At 37.1% G+C, this 25,646-nt stretch overlaps 1 protein-coding gene across 6 annotated transcripts in view; it reads right to left on the reverse strand.

Annotated features, from left to right (window-relative positions):
• Positions 1–25,646, reverse strand: part of Tao (Serine/threonine-protein kinase Tao) — a 201,589-nt gene that overhangs the window by 12,791 nt on the left and 163,152 nt on the right. For all 6 annotated transcript variants that reach the window (XM_067782681.1, XM_067782680.1, XM_067782683.1 and 3 more), the window contains exon 9: positions 2,194–2,310. In XM_067782681.1, the coding sequence (XP_067638782.1) occupies positions 2,194–2,310 (117 nt within the window). The remainder of the gene's footprint in view (positions 1–2,193; positions 2,311–25,646) is intronic.

The following is a 25,646-nucleotide window of genomic DNA, read 5'->3' on the forward strand; positions in this document are numbered from 1 at the left end:
TAGCCCTTAGTTGTATATGTGAAGGCGTTTTCGAGATATCGACCAAAATGTGGACCATCTGTCGGGTACCGCTAATTTATTTATATATGTAATACCACGATACTGTTCCTGCCAATATTCCAAGGGTTTTTGATTTCGCCCTGTAGAACTTTTTCAATTTCTTCTGCTTAATATTGTAGGTGTGACACCAATTTTACAGTTTTTTCCAAAGTTATGTTTTGCGTCAATAAACCAATCCAATTACGATGTTTCATCCTTTTTTTCATATTTGGTATAGAATTAGGGCATTTTTTTAATATTTCGTAAAAGTGGGCGTGGTCATAGTCGGATTTCGGCCATTTTTTATACCAAGATAAGGTGAGTTCAGATAAGTATGTGAAGTAAGTTTAGTAAAGATATATCGATTTTTTCTCAAGCTATCGTGTTAACGGCCGAGCGGAAGGACAGACGGTCGACTGTGTATAAAAACTGTGCGTGGCTTCAACCGATTTTGCCCATTTTCACAGAACACTGTTATCGTCATAGAATCTATGCCCCTATCACAAGGATTGGTAAATTTTTGTTCGACTTATGGCATTAAAAGTATTCTAGACAAATTACATGAAAAAGGGCGGCGCTCCGCCCATTTTGAAATTTTCTTTTATTTTTGTATTTTGTTACACCATACCATTACTGGAGTTGAATGTTGACATAATTTACTTATATACTGTAAAGATATTAAATTTTTTGTTAAAATTTGAATAAAATTTTTTTTTTTTTTAAAGTGGGCGTGTTCGTAATTTGATTTTGTTAATTTTTATTTAGCACGCATATAGTAATAGGAGTAACGTACCTGCCAAATTTCATCATGATATCTTCAACGACTGCCAAATTACAGCTTGCAAAACTTTAAAATTACCTTCTTTTAAAAGTGGGCGGTCCCATGCCCATTGTCCAAAAATTTACTAATTTTCTATTCTGCGGCATAAGATCAACCCACCTACCAAGTTTCATCGCTTTAGCCGTCTTTGGTAATGAATTATCGTACTTTTTCGGTTTTTCGAAAAATTGGGCGTGGTTTCGTTCATTTTAAATAGCGATCTGAGATGAGCGCCCAGGAACCTGCATACCAAATTTCATCAAGATACCTCAAAATTTACTCAAGTTATCGTGTTTACGGACGGACATGGCTAAATGAATTTAAATTTTCGGACAGATCATTTGGATATAAAGAAATCTATATCTATCTCGATTAGTTTATGCCGTTACGGATTACCGTTATGCGAACAAAATTATTATACTCTGTGAGCTCTGCTCAGCTGAGTATAAAAATTTTTTCAAATATTTTTCTATGTGTGTGAAAAATCCAAAATAAACAAGCGTTTGTAAAGGACAGCATAACCATATTTTGTGGTCAGTTGAAATTTCAGCAGAACTAATAATACTTATAAAAAAAAAACAAAGCAAAAATTTATTTGGTAGTACTTATGTAAAGGTTAGTCAAAATAACAAGAAAATTTAAATAATTTTATTTGAAACAAAAAAATCATACTGTAAAATTGTTCGTACGGAAATTCTTGTTTGTACGGGACACGTACTATGTCTATATATTTTGTTTTCTTTAGCTGATGCTTATTTCAAATTTTTCTTTCCTGGTACGTTGAGATGTAATATATTTGAAATACATTGGCCAAGAATTTACGAGTTTCCATGGATTGCTCGATATAAATAAATTAAAGGTGAGAGAATATGAAGGTACGGCGAAAGGTGAACAGGAGAGAGGCGAAGAGGGAGTCAAGACAATATGTAACGGGGCTGGCTAAATCCACCGTTCAAATGTAATATCACATTTCAAACAATTTCTTTTATTAGGGGTAAACGGAAGCTACATATAGTGGCCCGTGTTTTTTGGCTTTTAAAAAATTATTTCGGCAGCCCGTTATATGATCCACCAATGTAAAACCATTAACACGAATAAAATAACTCAAACAAACAAAGTAGTTTCTATGAGTGGAGAATCATATCAAGCGGTGCCGTGGTCTTTGTGTTACCAAAGCATTCGCTTTTTTATAAATTTTAAAGTGCTGATATCTATCCCCAAATATTATTAACACTTAAAAAAGGAATGGTTATAGCGGTAGAGAGTCAAAGAAAAAGTGCCGTGTTTAAATTTATTATTACTTCTTATTGCTTAACGCGTACTTATTATCATACCTTTAAACTTTTAGGGTGTTGTCTAATTTCAAGCGCGTGCTTTCGTAAAAGTTCCTTTTTAACTCGTTCCATATAATCCTTTTGGTTCTTCAATTCCGTGTCGTGCTGGGTGTTTATCTGCGGTTAGAACATATAAAATATTTATGGTTAATCAAATACTGGAATTTGACTCTCCTAAATAGGATTGACCGCACAAAAATATTTGTACAGTTGAAGAGTTGCGTGCAAAAATGAATCAAGGGTCAATGATCCCTTTTTGCGTAAAACAGCTTAATAGGAAGAATAGGTTCTGTTCTATACCCACACCAAATATTTTTTTGTATCTCTGAAACTGACTTAATGACATCGAAGTTAAGCTCTGCACTAGTTTTTTGCTTTGTTAAAAAAAAATTTGTTACTCATATACACAGTGTGCCTCCGCATATAAGTTATGTAAACGTCTACCGATTTCGCTGAAATTAAATTTAAGCTTTTTTACATTGCTAATTGCATTGATGTCGCTTCTTTGTTAATGCAAAAGGATAACATCTATTCCCAATTTATTTCGCAATTTTCGGCAAAATTGTGAAAAATGAATTTTGTCAACATATGTCTGATGCTTCGGTGTATATGGATCATACAGCCCTGCTCAAAATTGTTAATTCAATGTTGAAGCCCATTGATTCGATGATAGTCCTGGGTGACTTTAATCACCCGCATGTATTATGGACCATATCTGACCAGGATATTGTACCTATTTCTTCAAAATTGTCCAACAACGAATTTTTAGCCGAAATAACCGAACTTTGCCTTAACAGATAAATATAATTCCTAACATGTTCGAGAGGACCCTTGATTTGGTATTTGTTGACGATACATCAAAATGTACTCTAAGCCGGGCTGAACCTCTTACTGTACCTGAAACCCTTATCATCCTTCCCTAGAAATAGCATACGAATTCGAAAGAAATTTTCCGAGCAACATTGCTACTAAATACGACTCTAGTTTCAGATTTGACTTTGCAAAGAATAATTTTAGTAAACTTAATCAAACTTTATCTACAGTGGCTTGGCCCAAATACGGTGTAGATATTAACAAAACTGTTTCTGACTTTTATACCATCATTTACGGTATTTTGGAAAAACACGTACCTAAGCGAAAACGTTTGTCTACCGAACCAGTCCAAATATGGTTCACTAAAGAGCTGAGGTTTTTACAAAACAGAAAATCGCGCTTCTTCAAATTATTCAAAAGGTCGGGCTCCACTCTGATTACTTGCAGTACTCTATTTTGCGTCATAAATATTTTGAATTAAACTTGTTTACAGGAAACAACTTAATCACACAGGTACAACAGACAAACGCACATCAACAAATAAACACAAAACAATTAACACACCAAAACAAAAAACCGACAAAGAAGGTCAAACGACTAAAATCACAGATTTCTACCTACCCCAGTCAGCCACACAAATCGATTAGTAAACCACCCTCGGTTCTGAACGAACACACAGCACATACACATAACTAAATATACACAAGCATCAATTTGACAATACCTGCTCATATACCTACGAACTATAAATACAGGACAAATGACAACAACAGATCAGAACGAAAATCGACACTGATGATGGCACAACGCCGAAACCGGTTTGTCTCAAAACCAAATTTGACAAGGGATGACGGAAAATCGTTCCAATATACATCATTTATCCACCCTGTCGGAAAATCAACCAAACAAGATAAGTCAGTTATTGCTTGTTAGGCTTTTAACTTGAACGCGAACGGACTACTAACAATTTACAAGCGACGCCTACTGAAAATATATAAAGCAAAGGCGAGCATTTGGTTCAACAAACAATGCCTGGAATTGAATGTTACTCCGAAATTCGCAAAAATAACAATAAAGGCAAATACCAAATCTAGCAGGAAAACAGTTAGAAAAGCGGAAAAGGATTTTTTAAAATATGAGTTGGAAAGCTTATACTCGAAGAAGGATGAGATAAATGCCGAGTTATTATCTATCCATTTAAGATTGGCAGAACAACTACCTACGACTGTATTAATGGAATGCTTCGACCGCATTAAGACAGAGGTCGATCAGGAACTACAACAAAAATACAGGTCGCTGAACCGAAAATTGGACAAGCTGGCAGGACGACGAGAGGGTAACCAAAACCAAAACACTCACCAGTTTCATGACAAGTTCGTTAACCTCACAACAGTGGCCATTACCAAGGAAGAGGCACAACTTCTCGAAAAGGGTCTGAAGCACAATATCATGGACCAGAATACAGTAAGAAAAACGGAGCAAGCGATTGTAGATGCGGAGATCGCAATATCATTGATACCACAGGAAGAACAGGAGCACGCAAGACACATGTGCAGAGAAATCATAAGAAAGGAGGTGAAAGCACAGGAAGGACAAAAACCGAATACAGAGGAGAAAACAATAAAGAATCTACGGCATAAACTAAGGAAAAACAATATTGTCACAACGAAAGCGGACAAAGGAAACACCACTGTGCTAATCGAAAAAGAGAAATATATATCCAAAACCGAGGATCTCATAGAGGAAATGAAATGTCGTAGAATGAGAGAGGATCCCACAGATGAATACCAAAAACAAATCAAAGTTGCTATAAAAAATGCAACAAATATAGTAGATTCTAACATGGCACATAGATTGGTCCAAATGAACCCTTCGGCTCCTCCACTGGTTGCGCTACCAAAAATCCACAAGCCGGACACGCCAATGAGGCCCATCATTAATTTTAAAACGGCACCATGTTACAAACTGTCCAAATATTTAAAAACGATATTAATAGACACTCTGGAGCTAAGGAACGAATATGCAATAGCTAACACAACAGAACTAATAGAGAGACTCGAGACCGTAGAGCTAACAAGAAACAGCAAATTGGTATCTTTTGACATAAAAGATCTATACCCATCTATACCACTATCGGAGACTTTGGACATAGTTAGCTCAACAATAGTTCTTAACACAAAAAACAAAGTAAAAAGTATGCAAATCACAAATACGCTAAGAACCACTTTACGTCAAAACTATTTTAAATTCAACAATAAAATATATAGACAAACAAAGGGTCTTGGAATGGGAAGCCCCACATCAGCAATTCTTATGGAAGTGTTCATGCAAAATCTGGAAGAAAAGTACATACAGGAGCTGAAGTCCAAATTAGGCGTGTCATTTTATGCTAGATACGTGGATGACATAATATGCGTTTTATCTACTAGTAACGAAGAGCTCGTACTGGAGTACCTCAACAAACAGCACGGCAATATAAAATTTACAATGGAAACCGAAAAAGACGGAGGAATCAACTATCTAGACCTCACGATAAATATTGATAAAGAAGCCAAAAGATTTAACTATGACATATATAGAAAGTCAACGGCCACCGACACAATAATACACAATACCTCAAATCACCCTCAACATCATAAAAATGCAGCATTAAGGCACTTGGTACATAGACTTGAAAGAACACCTCTTACACAAGAGGCATATAAGAGAGAACTTGGGGTCATATATAATATCGCTGCAAACAACGGATATAAAAAAGCACTAGTAGATAAGCTCAGAAGGACAAATGGGGAACCAAAAAGAAATAATGAAAAAGAAAATAATAGCTGGACGACTATGACATATACTGGAAAAGCAACATATAAATTGGCAAATTTCTTTAAAAAATACAACATTAACACAGCATTCAAAACATCGAACAATCTAGGGCGAAAACTAAGAACTAACATTAACTCAGAGGATCCGTTTAGCAGCCACGGCGTATACAAGCTTACCTGCGGATGCCAGCATAGTTACATAGGACAAACAGGACGGCAAATAAGAACGAGGTTCAGAGAACATATTAGAGATTACAACAAAAAAATACGGAATCCAAACATTATACCCGAGTCTAACTTCGCGAATCACATGGTCGAGAATGAATGTTCCCCAGCAAACATCGATGGAACAGTTAGGGTTCTTCACATGCAAGAAAAGGGCCGACGTCTCAACGTACTCGAAAACATGGAAATCTACAAACAGAAAACATTCGACGGTAGAATAATAAACGAACAGATAAACACCATTTCTGACACAATATTCGAGCCTTTAAAACTTGTTTACAGGAAACAACTTAATCACACAGGTACAACAGACAAACGCACATCAACAAATAAACACAAAACAATTAACACACCAAAACAAAAAACCGACAAAGAAGGTCAAACGACTAAAATCACAGATTTCTACCTACCCCAGTCAGCCACACAAATCGATTAGTAAACCACCCTCGGTTCTGAACGAACACACAGCACATACACATAACTAAATATACACAAGCATCAATTTGACAATACCTGCTCATATACCTACGAACTATAAATACAGGACAAATGACAACAACAGATCAGAACGAAAATCGACACTGATGATGGCACAACGCCGAAACCGGTTTGTCTCAAAACCAAATTTGACAAGGGATGACGGAAAATCGTTCCAATATACATCATTTATCCACCCTGTCGGAAAATCAACCAAACAAGATAAGTCAGTTATTGCTTGTCAGGCTTTTAACTTGAACGCGAACGGACTACTAACAATTTACAAGCGACGCCTACTGAAAATATATAAAGCAAAGGCGAGCATTTGGTTCAACAAACAATGCCTGGAATTGAATGTTACTCCGAAATTCGCAAAAATAACAATAAAGGCAAATACCAAATCTAGCAGGAAAACAGTTAGAAAAGCGGAAAAGGATTTTTTAAAATATGAGTTGGAAAGCTTATACTCGAAGAAGGATGAGATAAATGCCGAGTTATTATCTATCCATTTAAGATTGGCAGAACAACTACCTACGACTGTATTAATGGAATGCTTCGACCGCATTAAGACAGAGGTCGATCAGGAACTACAACAAAAATACAGGTCGCTGAACCGAAAATTGGACAAGCTGGCAGGACGACGAGAGGGTAACCAAAACCAAAACACTCACCAGTTTCATGACAAGTTCGTTAACCTCACAACAGTGGCCATTACCAAGGAAGAGGCACAACTTCTCGAAAAGGGTCTGAAGCACAATATCATGGACCAGAATACAGTAAGAAAAACGGAGCAAGCGATTGTAGATGCGGAGATCGCAATATCATTGATACCACAGGAAGAACAGGAGCACGCAAGACACATGTGCAGAGAAATCATAAGAAAGGAGGTGAAAGCACAGGAAGGACAAAAACCGAATACAGAGGAGAAAACAATAAAGAATCTACGGCATAAACTAAGGAAAAACAATATTGTCACAACGAAAGCGGACAAAGGAAACACCACTGTGCTAATCGAAAAAGAGAAATATATATCCAAAACCGAGGATCTCATAGAGGAAATGAAATGTCGTAGAATGAGAGAGGATCCCACAGATGAATACCAAAAACAAATCAAAGTTGCTATAAAAAATGCAACAAATATAGTAGATTCTAACATGGCACATAGATTGGTCCAAATGAACCCTTCGGCTCCTCCACTGGTTGCGCTACCAAAAATCCACAAGCCGGACACGCCAATGAGGCCCATCATTAATTTTAAAACGGCACCATGTTACAAACTGTCCATATATTTAAAAACGCTATTAATAGACACTCTGGAGCTAAGGAACGAATATGCAATAGCTAACACAACAGAACTAATAGAGAGACTCGAGACCGTAGAGCTAACAAGAAACAGCAAATTGGTATCTTTTGACATAAAAGATCTATACCCATCTATACCACTATCGGAGACTTTGGACATAGTTAGCTCAACAATAGTTCATAACACAAAAAACAAAGTAAAAAGTATGCAAATCACAAATACGCTAAGAACCACTTTACGTCAAAACTATTTTAAATTCAACAATAAAATATATAGACAAACAAAGGGTCTTGGAATGGGAAGCCCCACATCAGCAATTCTTATGGAAGTGTTCATGCAAAATCTGGAAGAAAAGTACATACAGGAGCTGAAGTCCAAATTAGGCGTGTCATTTTATGCTAGATACGTGGATGACATAATATGCGTTTTATCTACTAGTAACGAAGAGCTCGTACTGGAGTACCTCAACAAACAGCACGGCAATATAAAATTTACAATGGAAACCGAAAAAGACGGAGGAATCAACTATCTAGACCTCACGATAAATATTGATAAAGAAGCCAAAAGATTTAACTATGACATATATAGAAAGTCAACGGCCACCGACACAATAATACACAATACCTCAAATCACCCTCAACATCATAAAAATGCAGCATTAAGGCACTTGGTACATAGACTTGAAAGAACACCTCTTACACAAGAGGCATATAAGAGAGAACTTGGGGTCATATATAATATCGCTGCAAACAACGGATATAAAAAAGCACTAATAGATAAGCTCAGAAGGACAAATGGGGAACCAAAAAGAAATAATGAAAAAGAAAATAATAGCTGGACGACTATGACATATACTGGAAAAGCAACATATAAATTGGCAAATTTCTTTAAAAAATACAACATTAACACAGCATTCAAAACATCGAACAATCTAGGGCGAAAACTAAGAACTAACATTAACTCAGAGGATCCGTTTAGCAGCCACGGCGTATACAAGCTTACCTGCGGATGCCAGCATAGTTACATAGGACAAACAGGACGGCAAATAAGAACGAGGTTCAGAGAACATATTAGAGATTACAACAAAAAAATACGGAATCCAAACATTATACCCGAGTCTAACTTCGCGAATCACATGGTCGAGAATGAATGTTCCCCAGCAAACATCGATGGAACAGTTAGGGTTCTTCACATGCAAGAAAAGGGCCGACGTCTCAACGTACTCGAAAACATGGAAATCTACAAACAGAAAACATTCGACGGTAGAATAATAAACGAACAGATAAACACCATTTCTGACACAATATTCGAGCCTTTAAAACTTGTTTACAGGAAACAACTTAATCACACAGGTACAACAGACAAACGCACATCAACAAATAAACACAAAACAATTAACACACCAAAACAAAAAACCGACAAAGAAGGTCAAACGACTAAAATCACAGATTTCTACCTACCCCAGTCAGCCACACAAATCGATTAGTAAACCACCCTCGGTTCTGAACGAACACACAGCACATACACATAACTAAATATACACAAGCATCAATTTGACAATACCTGCTCATATACCTACGAACTATAAATACAGGACAAATGACAACAACAGATCAGAACGAAAATCGACACTGATGATGGCACAACGCCGAAACCGGTTTGTCTCAAAACCAAATTTGACAAGGGATGACGGAAAATCGTTCCAATATACATCATTTATCCACCCTGTCGGAAAATCAACCAAACAAGATAAGTCAGTTATTGCTTGTCAGGCTTTTAACTTGAACGCGAACGGACTACTAACAATTTACAACCGACGCCTACTGAAAATATATAAAGCAAAGGCGAGCATTTGGTTCAACAAACAATGCCTGGAATTGAATGTTACTCCGAAATTCGCAAAAATAACAATAAAGGCAAATACCAAATCTAGCAGGAAAACAGTTAGAAAAGCGGAAAAGGATTTTTTAAAATATGAGTTGGAAAGCTTATACTCGAAGAAGGATGAGATAAATGCCGAGTTATTATCTATCCATTTAAGATTGGCAGAACAACTACCTACGACTGTATTAATGGAATGCTTCGACCGCATTAAGACAGAGGTCGATCAGGAACTACAACAAAAATACAGGTCGCTGAACCGAAAATTGGACAAGCTGGCAGGACGACGAGAGGGTAACCAAAACCAAAACACTCACCAGTTTCATGACAAGTTCGTTAACCTCACAACAGTGGCCATTACCAAGGAAGAGGCACAACTTCTCGAAAAGGGTCTGAAGCACAATATCATGGACCAGAATACAGTAAGAAAAACGGAGCAAGCGATTGTAGATGCGGAGATCGCAATATCATTGATACCACAGGAAGAACAGGAGCACGCAAGACACATGTGCAGAGAAATCATAAGAAAGGAGGTGAAAGCACAGGAAGGACAAAAACCGAATACAGAGGAGAAAACAATAAAGAATCTACGGCATAAACTAAGGAAAAACAATATTGTCACAACGAAAGCGGACAAAGGAAACACCACTGTGCTAATCGAAAAAGAGAAATATATATCCAAAACCGAGGATCTCATAGAGGAAATGAAATGTCGTAGAATGAGAGAGGATCCCACAGATGAATACCAAAAACAAATCAAAGTTGCTATAAAAAATGCAACAAATATAGTAGATTCTAACATGGCACATAGATTGGTCCAAATGAACCCTTCGGCTCCTCCACTGGTTGCGCTACCAAAAATCCACAAGCCGGACACGCCAATGAGGCCCATCATTAATTTTAAAACTGCACCATGTTACAAACTGTCCAAATATTTAAAAACGATATTAATAGACACTCTGGAGCTAAGGAACGAATATGCAATAGCTAACACAACAGAACTAATAGAGAGACTCGAGACCGTAGAGCTAACAAGAAACAGCAAATTGGTATCTTTTGACATAAAAGATCTATACCCATCTATACCACTATCGGAGACTTTGGACATAGTTAGCTCAACAATAGTTCATAACACAAAAAACAAAGTAAAAAGTATGCAAATCACAAATACGCTAAGAACCACTTTACGTCAAAACTATTTTAAATTCAACAATAAAATATATAGACAAACAAAGGGTCTTGGAATGGGAAGCCCCACATCAGCAATTCTTATGGAAGTGTTCATGCAAAATCTGGAAGAAAAGTACATACAGGAGCTGAAGTCCAAATTAGGCGTGTCATTTTATGCTAGATACGTGGATGACATAATATGCGTTTTATCTACTAGTAACGAAGAGCTCGTACTGGAGTACCTCAACAAACAGCACGGCAATATAAAATTTACAATGGAAACCGAAAAAGACGGAGGAATCAACTATCTAGACCTCACGATAAATATTGATAAAGAAGCCAAAAGATTTAACTATGACATATATAGAAAGTCAACGGCCACCGACACAATAATACACAATACCTCAAATCACCCTCAACATCATAAAAATGCAGCATTAAGGCACTTGGTACATAGACTTGAAAGAACACCTCTTACACAAGAGGCATATAAGAGAGAACTTGGGGTCATATATAATATCGCTGCAAACAACGGATATAAAAAAGCACTAGTAGATAAGCTCAGAAGGACAAATGGGGAACCAAAAAGAAATAATGAAAAAGAAAATAATAGCTGGACGACTATGACATATACTGGAAAAGCAACATATAAATTGGCAAATTTCTTTAAAAAATACAACATTAACACAGCATTCAAAACATCGAACAATCTAGGGCGAAAACTAAGAACTAACATTAACTCAGAGGATCCGTTTAGCAGCCACGGCGTATACAAGCTTACCTGCGGATGCCAGCATAGTTACATAGGACAAACAGGACGGCAAATAAGAACGAGGTTCAGAGAACATATTAGAGATTACAACAAAAAAATACGGAATCCAAACATTATACCCGAGTCTAACTTCGCGAATCACATGGTCGAGAATGAATGTTCCCCAGCAAACATCGATGGAACAGTTAGGGTTCTTCACATGCAAGAAAAGGGCCGACGTCTCAACGTACTCGAAAACATGGAAATCTACAAACAGAAAACATTCGACGGTAGAATAATAAACGAACAGATAAACACCATTTCTGACACAATATTCGAGCCTTTAAAACTTGTTTACAGGAAACAACTTAATCACACAGGTACAACAGACAAACGCACATCAACAAATAAACACAAAACAATTAACACACCAAAACAAAAAACCGACAAAGAAGGTCAAACGACTAAAATCACAGATTTCTACCTACCCCAGTCAGCCACACAAATCGATTAGTAAACCACCCTCGGTTCTGAACGAACACACAGCACATACACATAACTAAATATACACAAGCATCAATTTGACAATACCTGCTCATATACCTACGAACTATAAATACAGGACAAATGACAACAACAGATCAGAACGAAAATCGACACTGATGATGGCACAACGCCGAAACCGGTTTGTCTCAAAACCAAATTTGACAAGGGATGACGGAAAATCGTTCCAATATACATCATTTATCCACCCTGTCGGAAAATCAACCAAACAAGATAAGTCAGTTATTGCTTGTCAGGCTTTTAACTTGAACGCGAACGGACTACTAACAATTTACAAGCGACGCCTACTGAAAATATATAAAGCAAAGGCGAGCATTTGGTTCAACAAACAATGCCTGGAATTGAATGTTACTCCGAAATTCGCAAAAATAACAATAAAGGCAAATACCAAATCTAGCAGGAAAACAGTTAGAAAAGCGGAAAAGGATTTTTTAAAATATGAGTTGGAAAGCTTATACTCGAAGAAGGATGAGATAAATGCCGAGTTATTATCTATCCATTTAAGATTGGCAGAACAACTACCTACGACTGTATTAATGGAATGCTTCGACCGCATTAAGACAGAGGTCGATCAGGAACTACAACAAAAATACAGGTCGCTGAACCGAAAATTGGACAAGCTGGCAGGACGACGAGAGGGTAACCAAAACCAAAACACTCACCAGTTTCATGACAAGTTCGTTAACCTCACAACAGTGGCCATTACCAAGGAAGAGGCACAACTTCTCGAAAAGGGTCTGAAGCACAATATCATGGACCAGAATACAGTAAGAAAAACGGAGCAAGCGATTGTAGATGCGGAGATCGCAATATCATTGATACCACAGGAAGAACAGGAGCACGCAAGACACATGTGCAGAGAAATCATAAGAAAGGAGGTGAAAGCACAGGAAGGACAAAAACCGAATACAGAGGAGAAAACAATAAAGAATCTACGGCATAAACTAAGGAAAAACAATATTGTCACAACGAAAGCGGACAAAGGAAACACCACTGTGCTAATCGAAAAAGAGAAATATATATCCAAAACCGAGGATCTCATAGAGGAAATGAAATGTCGTAGAATGAGAGAGGATCCCACAGATGAATACCAAAAACAAATCAAAGTTGCTATAAAAAATGCAACAAATATAGTAGATTCTAACATGGCACATAGATTGGTCCAAATGAACCCTTCGGCTCCTCCACTGGTTGCGCTACCAAAAATCCACAAGCCGGACACGCCAATGAGGCCCATCATTAATTTTAAAACGGCACCATGTTACAAACTGTCCAAATATTTAAAAACGATATTAATAGACACTCTGGAGCTAAGGAACGAATATGCAATAGCTAACACAACAGAACTAATAGAGAGACTCGAGACCGTAGAGCTAACAAGAAACAGCAAATTGGTATCTTTTGACATAAAAGATCTATACCCATCTATACCACTATCGGAGACTTTGGACATAGTTAGCTCAACAATAGTTCATAACACAAAAAACAAAGTAAAAAGTATGCAAATCACAAATACGCTAAGAACCACTTTACGTCAAAACTATTTTAAATTCAACAATAAAATATATAGACAAACAAAGGGTCTTGGAATGGGAAGCCCCACATCAGCAATTCTTATGGAAGTGTTCATGCAAAATCTGGAAGAAAAGTACATACAGGAGCTGAAGTCCAAATTAGGCGTGTCATTTTATGCTAGATACGTGGATGACATAATATGCGTTTTATCTACTAGTAACGAAGAGCTCGTACTGGAGTACCTCAACAAACAGCACGGCAATATAAAATTTACAATGGAAACCGAAAAAGACGGAGGAATCAACTATCTAGACCTCACGATAAATATTGATAAAGAAGCCAAAAGATTTAACTATGACATATATAGAAAGTCAACGGCCACCGACACAATAATACACAATACCTCAAATCACCCTCAACATCATAAAAATGCAGCATTAAGGCACTTGGTACATAGACTTGAAAGAACACCTCTTACACAAGAGGCATATAAGAGAGAACTTGGGGTCATATATAATATCGCTGCAAACAACGGATATAAAAAAGCACTAGTAGATAAGCTCAGAAGGACAAATGGGGAACCAAAAAGAAATAATGAAAAAGAAAATAATAGCTGGACGACTATGACATATACTGGAAAAGCAACATATAAATTGGCAAATTTCTTTAAAAAATACAACATTAACACAGCATTCAAAACATCGAACAATCTAGGGCGAAAACTAAGAACTAACATTAACTCAGAGGATCCGTTTAGCAGCCACGGCGTATACAAGCTTACCTGCGGATGCCAGCATAGTTACATAGGACAAACAGGACGGCAAATAAGAACGAGGTTCAGAGAACATATTAGAGATTACAACAAAAAAATACGGAATCCAAACATTATACCCGAGTCTAACTTCGCGAATCACATGGTCGAGAATGAATGTTCCCCAGCAAACATCGATGGAACAGTTAGGGTTCTTCACATGCAAGAAAAGGGCCGACGTCTCAACGTACTCGAAAACATGGAAATCTACAAACAGAAAACATTCGACGGTAGAATAATAAACGAACAGATAAACACCATTTCTGACACAATATTCGAGCCTTTAAAACTTGTTTACAGGAAACAACTTAATCACACAGGTACAACAGACAAACGCACATCAACAAATAAACACAAAACAATTAACACACCAAAACAAAAAACCGACAAAGAAGGTCAAACGACTAAAATCACAGATTTCTACCTACCCCAGTCAGCCACACAAATCGATTAGTAAACCACCCTCGGTTCTGAACGAACACACAGCACATACACATAACTAAATATACACAAGCATCAATTTGACAATACCTGCTCATATACCTACGAACTATAAATACAGGACAAATGACAACAACAGATCAGAACGAAAATCGACACTGATGATGGCACAACGCCGAAACCGGTTTGTCTCAAAACCAAATTTGACAAGGGATGACGGAAAATCGTTCCAATATACATCATTTATCCACCCTGTCGGAAAATCAACCAAACAAGATAAGTCAGTTATTGCTTGTCAGGCTTTTAACTTGAACGCGAACGGACTACTAACAATTTACAAGCGACGCCTACTGAAAATATATAAAGCAAAGGCGAGCATTTGGTTCAACAAACAATGCCTGGAATTGAATGTTACTCCGAAATTCGCAAAAATAACAATAAAGGCAAATACCAAATCTAGCAGGAAAACAGTTAGAAAAGCGGAAAAGGATTTTTTAAAATATGAGTTGGAAAGCTTATACTCGAAGAAGGATGAGATAAATGCCGAGTTATTATCTATCCATTTAAGATTGGCAGAACAACTACCTACGACTGTATTAATGGAATGCTTCGACCGCATTAAGACAGAGGTCGATCAGGAACTACAACAAAAATACAGGTCGCTGAACCGAAAATTGGACAAGCTGGCAGGACGACGAGAGGGTAACCAAAACCAAAACACTCACCAGTTTCATGACAAGTTCGTTAACCTCACAACAGTGGCCATTACCAAGGAAGAGGCACAACTTCTCGAAAAGGGTCTGAAGCACAATATCATGGACCAGAATACAGTAAGAAAAACGGAGCAAGCGATTGTAGATGCGGAGATCGCAATATCATTGATACCACAGGAAGAACAGGAGCACGCAAGACACATGTGCAGAGAAATCATAAGAAAGGAGGTGAAAGCACAGGAAGGACAAAAACCGAATACAGAGGAGAAAACAATAAAGAATCTACGGCATAAACTAAGGAAAAACAATATTGTCACAACGAAAGCGGACAAAGGAAACACCACTGTGCTAATCGAAAAAGAGAAATATATATCCAAAACCGAGGATCTCATAGAGGAAATGAAATGTCGTAGAATGAGAGAGGATCCCACAGATGAATACCAAAAACAAATCAAAGTTGCTATAAAAAATGCAACAAATATAGTAGATTCTAACATGGCACATAGATTGGTCCAAATGAACCCTTCGGCTCCTCCACTGGTTGCGCTACCAAAAATCCACAAGCCGGACACGCCAATGAGGCCCATCATTAATTTTAAAACGGCACCATGTTACAAACTGTCCAAATATTTAAAAACGATATTAATAGACACTCTGGAGCTAAGGAACGAATATGCAATAGCTAACACAACAGAACTAATAGAGAGACTCGAGACCGTAGAGCTAACAAGAAACAGCAAATTGGTATCTTTTGACATAAAAGATCTATACCCATCTATACCACTATCGGAGACTTTGGACATAGTTAGCTCAACAATAGTTCATAACACAAAAAACAAAGTAAAAAGTATGCAAATCACAAATACGCTAAGAACCACTTTACGTCAAAACTATTTTAAATTCAACAATAAAATATATAGACAAACAAAGGGTCTTGGAATGGGAAGCCCCACATCAGCAATTCTTATGGAAGTGTTCATGCAAAATCTGGAAGAAAAGTACATACAGGAGCTGAAGTCCAAATTAGGCGTGTCATTTTATGCTAGATACGTGGATGACATAATATGCGTTTTATCTACTAGTAACGAAGAGCTCGTACTGGAGTACCTCAACAAACAGCACGGCAATATAAAATTTACAATGGAAACCGAAAAAGACGGAGGAATCAACTATCTAGACCTCACGATAAATATTGATAAAGAAGCCAAAAGATTTAACTATGACATATATAGAAAGTCAACGGCCACCGACACAATAATACACAATACCTCAAATCACCCTCAACATCATAAAAATGCAGCATTAAGGCACTTGGTACATAGACTTGAAAGAACACCTCTTACACAAGAGGCATATAAGAGAGAACTTGGGGTCATATATAATATCGCTGCAAACAACGGATATAAAAAAGCACTAGTAGATAAGCTCAGAAGGACAAATGGGGAACCAAAAAGAAATAATGAAAAAGAAAATAATAGCTGGACGACTATGACATATACTGGAAAAGCAACATATAAATTGGCAAATTTCTTTAAAAAATACAACATTAACACAGCATTCAAAACATCGAACAATCTAGGGCGAAAACTAAGAACTAACATTAACTCAGAGGATCCGTTTAGCAGCCACGGCGTATACAAGCTTACCTGCGGATGCCAGCATAGTTACATAGGACAAACAGGACGGCAAATAAGAACGAGGTTCAGAGAACATATTAGAGATTACAACAAAAAAATACGGAATCCAAACATTATACCCGAGTCTAACTTCGCGAATCACATGGTCGAGAATGAATGTTCCCCAGCAAACATCGATGGAACAGTTAGGGTTCTTCACATGCAAGAAAAGGGCCGACGTCTCAACGTACTCGAAAACATGGAAATCTACAAACAGAAAACATTCGACGGTAGAATAATAAACGAACAGATAAACACCATTTCTGACACAATATTCGAGCCTTTAAAACTTGTTTACAGGAAACAACTTAATCACACAGGTACAACAGACAAACGCACATCAACAAATAAACACAAAACAATTAACACACCAAAACAAAAAACCGACAAAGAAGGTCAAACGACTAAAATCACAGATTTCTACCTACCCCAGTCAGCCACACAAATCGATTAGTAAACCACCCTCGGTTCTGAACGAACACACAGCACATACACATAACTAAATATACACAAGCATCAATTTGACAATACCTGCTCATATACCTACGAACTATAAATACAGGACAAATGACAACAACAGATCAGAACGAAAATCGACACTGATGATGGCACAACGCCGAAACCGGTTTGTCTCAAAACCAAATTTGACAAGGGATGACGGAAAATCGTTCCAATATACATCAATTAAACAATAAGTGCTATAATACGTACATCTGTAAGATGAAAAGGAAAATAACTTGCAACCCGAAAGCCTTCTATGATTTCGTGAACTCTAAACGTAGGGTTAAAGGGTTTCCCTCTGCTTTAAAATACCAGGATGATTTGTCTAGCGACGATCAGGATATTGCTAACTTCTTTGCATAATTTTTCAAGTCCAACTATTCCACTGAATTTAATACTTTTTCAAATGAATATTCATTTCAACTTAACTCACTTAACACAATTAATATTCCAGAAATATTTCCAGATGAAGTTTTTTCATATTTAATCGTCTTTGAAAGAATCTTACAAGTACGGTCCTGCTTTAATTCCCACTTCTTCTTAAAAACTGCGCTGAACACATTTATCAGCTTCTAACTGATTTATTCAATCTGTCCCTAAAACGTGGAATTTTTCTCATACCCCTTCACAAAAGTGGTAGTAGGTCGTGTGTAGAAAACTATCGCGGATTAGCAAAGTTGTCGGTCATCCCAAAGTTGTTTGAAGCTATAATTACCAATCAGATAACATTTTCCATTTCTTCTTTGATTGCAGAACCGCAACACGGATTCTGTAAAGGCAAATCTACCATTACTAATATTCTTGAATTCACAACTCATGTTTCTAATGGATTTAGAGAAAATCTTCATACCGATTCTATTTATACTGATTTCAGTAAAGCATTTGACAAAGTATCCCACTCCTTACTTATCTACAAGCTGGATCGGCTTGGTTTCCAACCTGGTCTCAGCCAGTGGATCTCGTCGTATCTCTGTGGCCGAAAGCAAAAAGTTATTTTTAAAAATACTTTTTCAAATGTCATAGATGTTCCCTCTGGCGTCCCACAAGGCAGTAACCTTGGCCCAATTCTGTTCTTGCTACTGTAACGAATTTAGTGCAATTCCGCTTATTTGCTACCTTCTACTAACGATCGAATCACTAAACTGTTGAATAAATAACTCCACTATTCAATAATGCAAAATGACTTTAATTTATTAACACTTCTACTGCTCGACAGACAGCGTGCTTAAATCAAACTGAATCTACGATTGCTCAGATTCCGCTTTTATACTCTTCGATTTCCTCGTTCCATACTTCTAGGCGTTTCCAGAATTTACTTAGTTATCAGCTATAAAATTATTACTACAGATGCACGTGTATAGCTTCTCATATGCGCGTGTATATGTGAGTGATGCTTGAACAAATAATTGCCTACTTTTGGGAGTATCTCAGATATATGCATGTGTTTGTGCGTTGCTCTCCGCTGCTTGTATGGACATATATGTAGACATAATGATTAATTTGGTTATGTGCGTACAAGTCACTGCTCAGTATCGGCTTAGAGATGATAGTATCCCTTAGTGTTGCTAGTATTCGTCACACTACCCTTCACCTAAGCCTGATCGTCCCGATCAGACGAATTTCCTGATCTAAACGCCGCTAGCATTTCCAAATGTGCCACTCTTCTATTTCGTGGCTTTCCAATGTTTTGTATGCGGTAGATGGTATCACTGATCTTCTTCACAACCTTGTACGGGCCTTCCCAACTGCACCGAAATTTGGATGGAACACCTTTCCGCCGGTGAGGGTTGTATAACAGTACCAAATCTCCCTCCAAGAAACTTTCCGAATTATTGTTCTCATCGTACCTGCGTTTCATCTTACTACTCATTATCCTGGATCGTTCCCTCGCACTCTGTTGTTTGGCCAATGAACTACTTTGTAGAGCTTCCTCTTGACGGATTGGCTCCACATAATCAGTATCGTTCCGACGTTTCCCAACAGTAGTGCGCCCAGGCTTGAAACCACCCTTGCATTCTGGGAAATTCTCTCATTCGTTTTAGTGCGTCCATTTGGGTTTTTCAATGACAGTGTTTCTCTCGCAGGTACCTTCCGTATTGATTTGTTTGGCCCATTCGTTCCACCAACCTTTGCCCGATCTACTTTCCTTGACTTTTGTGGTCTCTGTCGAATCTCCGTCACCAGAACTCGCTTTACTGCTGAAACCTTTCTCCAAACGAAGTTAAGTGGCACATCCTTGTTTTTATAGCGCATAATCTTTCTCCGCATATCGATCCTGATGTCATGGCCAAGTAAGAAGTCCACTCCCAATATGAATTTATCAACGATCTCCGCCACAACGAATTTGTGTAGAACCATGACTTCACACATCACTTCTCCCAGGTGTTGGTTATACTAGGCAGTGACCGTACGCAAACTTGCTCCAGGTAATGGCATAACTCTCCTGTTAACCAAATCAGATCGAATCAAGGAATGATATGCGCCCGTATCTACAGTCAGTACACGTTCTTTGCCATCCACATTCCCTCTGACGGTAAGACTGCTTGATTTCCTTCCAATTTGCGACATAGATATCACAGGACATTCAATAGCTGGAGATAGCTCTCGATCTCTACATCTTACTCGCTCTTGCTCATCCCCTCCAGCTTTGTTATTAAGACCACCCATGCTGTTGCAACCACTAGGATCAAGATCGCAATGACGTGCAATGTGACCAGGCGTCTCGCATTTGAAGCATTTGATAACTCTTTCACTCCGCTTTTGCGATCCTTTTAGCGCCTCCAATATTGTGTTCACTCAGTCTGGCCTTTCTACCTCCACACGGCGTGCTTTGAATGCTGGCTTACACAGAAGCGATGCTGTTTCCTGAATCAGAGCATGTGATACCGTTTCTGTGAATGTAGGTTTTGGGTTTGCGTATGTCGCTCGCTTCGTTTCGATATCCCGTATTCCATTAATAAAGCTCTGCATTTTTACCCTTTCGTTATATTCCACGGGCGGGTCCGCGTTCGCTAAATGTGCCAGCCTTTCAACATCCGACACAAACTCTTGCAATGTTTCACCAGGCCTCTGGAAGCGGTTCAGTAACTCCATTTGGTATATCTGTCTCCTATGCTCGGCTCCGTAGCGTCTATCTAGAGCGCCGATCAACTTAATCGCCCGGCTGCTTCAGCGAGCAATACGAAGGTAAAAACACAGAGCAGCCACTTTATCATCCGCATTCCAGTTGTTCACTGCTGCGGTCTTCTCAAACTGTAGCTTAAAGACCTGGAAACGAACAGAACCGTCAAAGGATGGTGTTTTTACCTTCGTATTGCTCGCTGAAGCAGCCGGGCGATTAAGGTGCAGTTCCTGTATACGACCTGATGATATACGCGCCGTACGAGTTTTGATGATATACGCGCCCCTTGCGCTTCGAGTTGCACTGTTATGGGTGCCTCTTGGTCTTTCAGTTGTGTTTCCACCTTTCATGTAATCTGTATCAACATTTCTGAAAAACGCGTTTCTTGTGCTTCAATCTTTGATGTTCTTCGTGTCTCCTGTGATTCTAGTTGAGATGCCATTTGTGACGTCATATATGTATTCTGTTCCTGCAGTTAAGATGACATATATGTCTTCTGTTCTGCAAGTTGAGATGACACTGTCGATGTTTGTGCAGATATTGCAGCCAATATCATGTTCAAGTCTGTGCTGGTAACTGCCTGCGATGTTTCGTTTTTCTCTTCAATTTTTGTTGTTTCATCGCCATCAAGATAAAAGACATACTCTTCCACGGTAAATCCTTCTGATTCCATTGCCTCTCGTAGTCCTGCCTGAAGTTCGAGTTTATTGCCGGTTGTATTCAATCCACGGCTCTCCAACTCCTTCTTCGGTCGCTGGATCCTCAATTCACTCAACTTTGCCATGTGATTGTTGTACCCAAAATTCCTCTTCTGACACCAATTGTAACGAATTTAGTGCAATTCCGCTTATTGGCAACCTTCTACTAACGTTTGAATCACTAAACTGTTGAATAAATAACTCCACTATTCAATAATGCAAAATGGTCTTTATTTAATAACACTTCTACTGCTCGACAGACAGCGTGACTGAATCTACGATTGCTCAGATTGCGCTCTTTTATACTCTTCGATTTCCTCGTTCCATACTTCTAGGCGTTTCCAGAATTTACTTAGTTACCAGCTATAAAATTATAACTACAGATGCACGTGTATAGCTTCTCATATGCGCGTGTATATGTGAGTGATACTTGCACAAATAATTGCTTACTTTTGAGAATATCTCAGATATATGCATGTGTTTGTGAGTTGCTCTCCGCTGCTTGTATGGACATATGTGTAGACATAATGATTAATTTGGTTATGTGCATACACGGCTTAGATATGATAGTATCCCTTAGTGTTGCTAGTATTCGTCACACTATTTATTAATGATATCTGTAGCACTATAAAACATTCCAAAATCTTAATGTATGCTGATGATGTAAAACTTTTTAGGTTTTATGCGTCTTTCGAAGAACGTCCCTTGCTTCAAGCGGATTTAAACTGCCTAGTTATTTGGTGCAATGTAAATTCAATGCCGCTGAAACTCAATAAATGCAAATTCATGTGCCTCTCTCGAAGATCTTTGCCAGCAGCCCCTTACGTAACTAATAATTTTTGTCTTCTATGAGTAAACTATTTTATTGACTTGGGAGTCACGATAAACGCTAAACTCCCAGCCAGCATTTTTTGAAAATTTTGATCAAAAAATATTCAAATATCATACCCCAAGATGATTAAAAACGTTCAAATTTAAAAGCATTTTCTGTTCGAAAATTAACGTATCGTCGGGAGAAAAATGTACCATAAATGTGATTATTCTTGAATAATCATGTATGATTTATATTTCGAAACGCTTTTTGTTCATATTTGTTATCATTGTAAAATTGAGCTTTAATTGTTTTGTGTAATATTTGAATGCTTTTCGCAGTCATTTTCTAATCATATTTGTGAACATATTTCAATCGTTTTGGTTGATATTTTTGAATAATTTTTAAATGCGATTATGATGCATTCCCAGCCAGCATTTTTTGAAAATTTTGATCAAAAATATTCAAATATCATACCCCAAGGTGATTAAAAACGTTCAAATTTAAAAGCATTTTCTGTTCGAAAATTAACGTATCGTCGGGAGAAAAATGTACCATAAATGTGATTATTCTTGAATAATCATTTGTGATTCATGTTTCGAAACGCTTTTTATTCATATTTGATATCATTGTAAAATTGAGCTTTAATTGTTTTAGAGTAATATTTGCCTACTTTTCAGAGTCATTTTCTGATCATATTCGTGAACATATTTTAATCGTTTTGGTTGAGATTTTTGAATCATTTTTGAATGCGATTATGATGCATTTATTCTTCATATCTCATTCCAAATAGATACTACATGATAATCTTATTTCATCAGGGGAAGAAATCATGCGGAAGTGAGCTATTTGAACCACAGGTCACTCGCAAAAAAACTTGACCTATATCCACCTGCGACTACAACATCCAGCATCAGGTATGATCGTCAATATTTTAAAATACGATACGGCACGGGATGTTGAAGACATATCCAGGTACATATGTCAAGGGAGTTTCACTTACCTGGTCAAATAGCTCCCAACTTTTGTATTGTTCAGCTATTATGTATTTTCTGGGAAGCCGAAGGTGGAGAAATGGTTGGGGAAATCTTCGGGCACGAGCAGCATTTGCATTACATTGTTTTGAAAAATGTCTTAATAATAAAAATTTTATATACATATTTTTTCTGAACTTCATGCCCACTCAACATTTAGGTGATTAAGTTTTGAATTTCCCTACATATCAATACAATTTGATTATTCTTTCTGACTAAATTATGAGATATCATACAATTGAACAAAATAAATAATCAAATATGACTACTTTTGATGATCAGAAACTCAATATAGCTTTTCAATCACAGTTTGGAATCATTTTTGAATCAAATGTGTGTACTTTGGGTGATCAAAATTTTTTAATCATTTTTCATTCAGCTTTCTGGATCTTTTCTGACTATCTTGGTTGACTGAATATCCCTTCGTTATATGCCTAAATCTATTTAAGCATTCTTTATGTCCTTTAAACAATTCTTACGCCTTTTCTGGATTGCTTTACATCAAACATATTATGAAATTATAAAGCTTTCTTCTTTGCTTATTTAATATTTTATTTTAATATTTAAAAGTTGTTTTACTAATTACAAAATATTTTCAATGAATATTTTTATACATCAAAAATGAATATTAGAGAAAAGTATAAAAACATATTTCACAGTTGATAATGCTCAAGTGTATATTGTGGTTTACAACTCGGCCAACCTGACTTAAGACCGTCCCCGGTCATATATCTTAAAAACTAAATTAAGTTTAAAAAAAAATATTTTATAATTGTTTACATATTTTAAAATTCTTTATATATAAACAGTTAATTATAATTGAGATAACAATCCGATAAAAGCTAATATTTCACAACTCATTTAATTCTTCAACAGAAACGACACCATTACTAATATTTCCAAGCCACTTTCTCATTTTATTAGCTTCAACAACGCCATCATAAGGTAATTGAGTCAACTGACAGTTTTCTACGTCTCGCACCACATATCTATCATTTCCTAGAATCTTATGTATTACGTAAGGGCCTTTAAACCTTGGTATGAGTTTTTTGTTTGTTCCCACAGCCGAATCTACATTTCTTATGACTACAAAATCTCCCACTTCATATTCTTTCGTCCTCATACTTTTTTTAAGAAATAGTTTAAATTATATTCCCGCTTTTCCTTAATAGCTTCAGATGCATTTAATCTAATTTCTTCCAGATCACGCGTTTCATTAACATTTATTCTATTATGTAAGTACTCTGTACACTCATCCACTGTTTCACCCCTCTGTTCTACGCCGAATAAAAGTTTACTAGGAGAATTCCCGTAGTACTGTGAACAGAATTATTAATGGCATATTCCACTTGGAGAAGTTTGTTGGACCAATCTGCATGGTTAAGTGGATGACTAAGCTTACCTAACATAGTTTTCAAAACTCTATTTACTCGCTCCACTTGCCCATTTGCTTGTGGAGAGGCAGTAGCTACTTTAGTATGTAATATATTTCGCTTTAATAAAAAGTTTTCAAAATCCAATGACGTAAAACATATACCTCTGTCGCTTACAATGCGCCTTAGACGACTATAATAACTAAAATATTTAACTAAAGCAGCAGTAACTTCTTTACTACTTGTTGAATTTGTCGGATAAAGTTTAACGTATTTTGTAAGAGCATCAATCACGACTAACAAGTGTTTCCGTTTAGATTGAATTGAAGGGAGAGGACCAAAATGATCAATATGAATCGTGTCAAATGATTCAGGTTTTTAGGTATATTAAACAAATTTCGTTGATTTACTCGAACGACCTCTGCATAAATAATACACTTGACAGTTTTGTATAAATTTTTAAATTTTTGTTTCATTTTCGGAAACCAATAATGTAAACATAACGTCATCACGGTTTTTTGAACAGATTGATGCCCTATTTTTTCATGTACCAGTCTTATAATATTGTCCTCCATTTCTTTGGCACATAAAGTGCTACTTTTCCTTCTCCTTTGTCTCTATAAATTAAACCATTTGAAAATTTAAAGTCTATTACTTCCTCTTTTTCCATGCGTTCTTTTAAAGCTCTTATTTCATTGTCACGTTCTTGGGCTAGCTGTATTTGAAATTCAGCTTCACTAATATCTATGCTGGCAACTT

Source organism: Eurosta solidaginis, chromosome 4, assembly GCF_040869045.1.
Source record: "Eurosta solidaginis isolate ZX-2024a chromosome 4, ASM4086904v1, whole genome shotgun sequence".
NCBI classification, from domain to species: domain Eukaryota; kingdom Metazoa; phylum Arthropoda; class Insecta; order Diptera; family Tephritidae; genus Eurosta; species Eurosta solidaginis.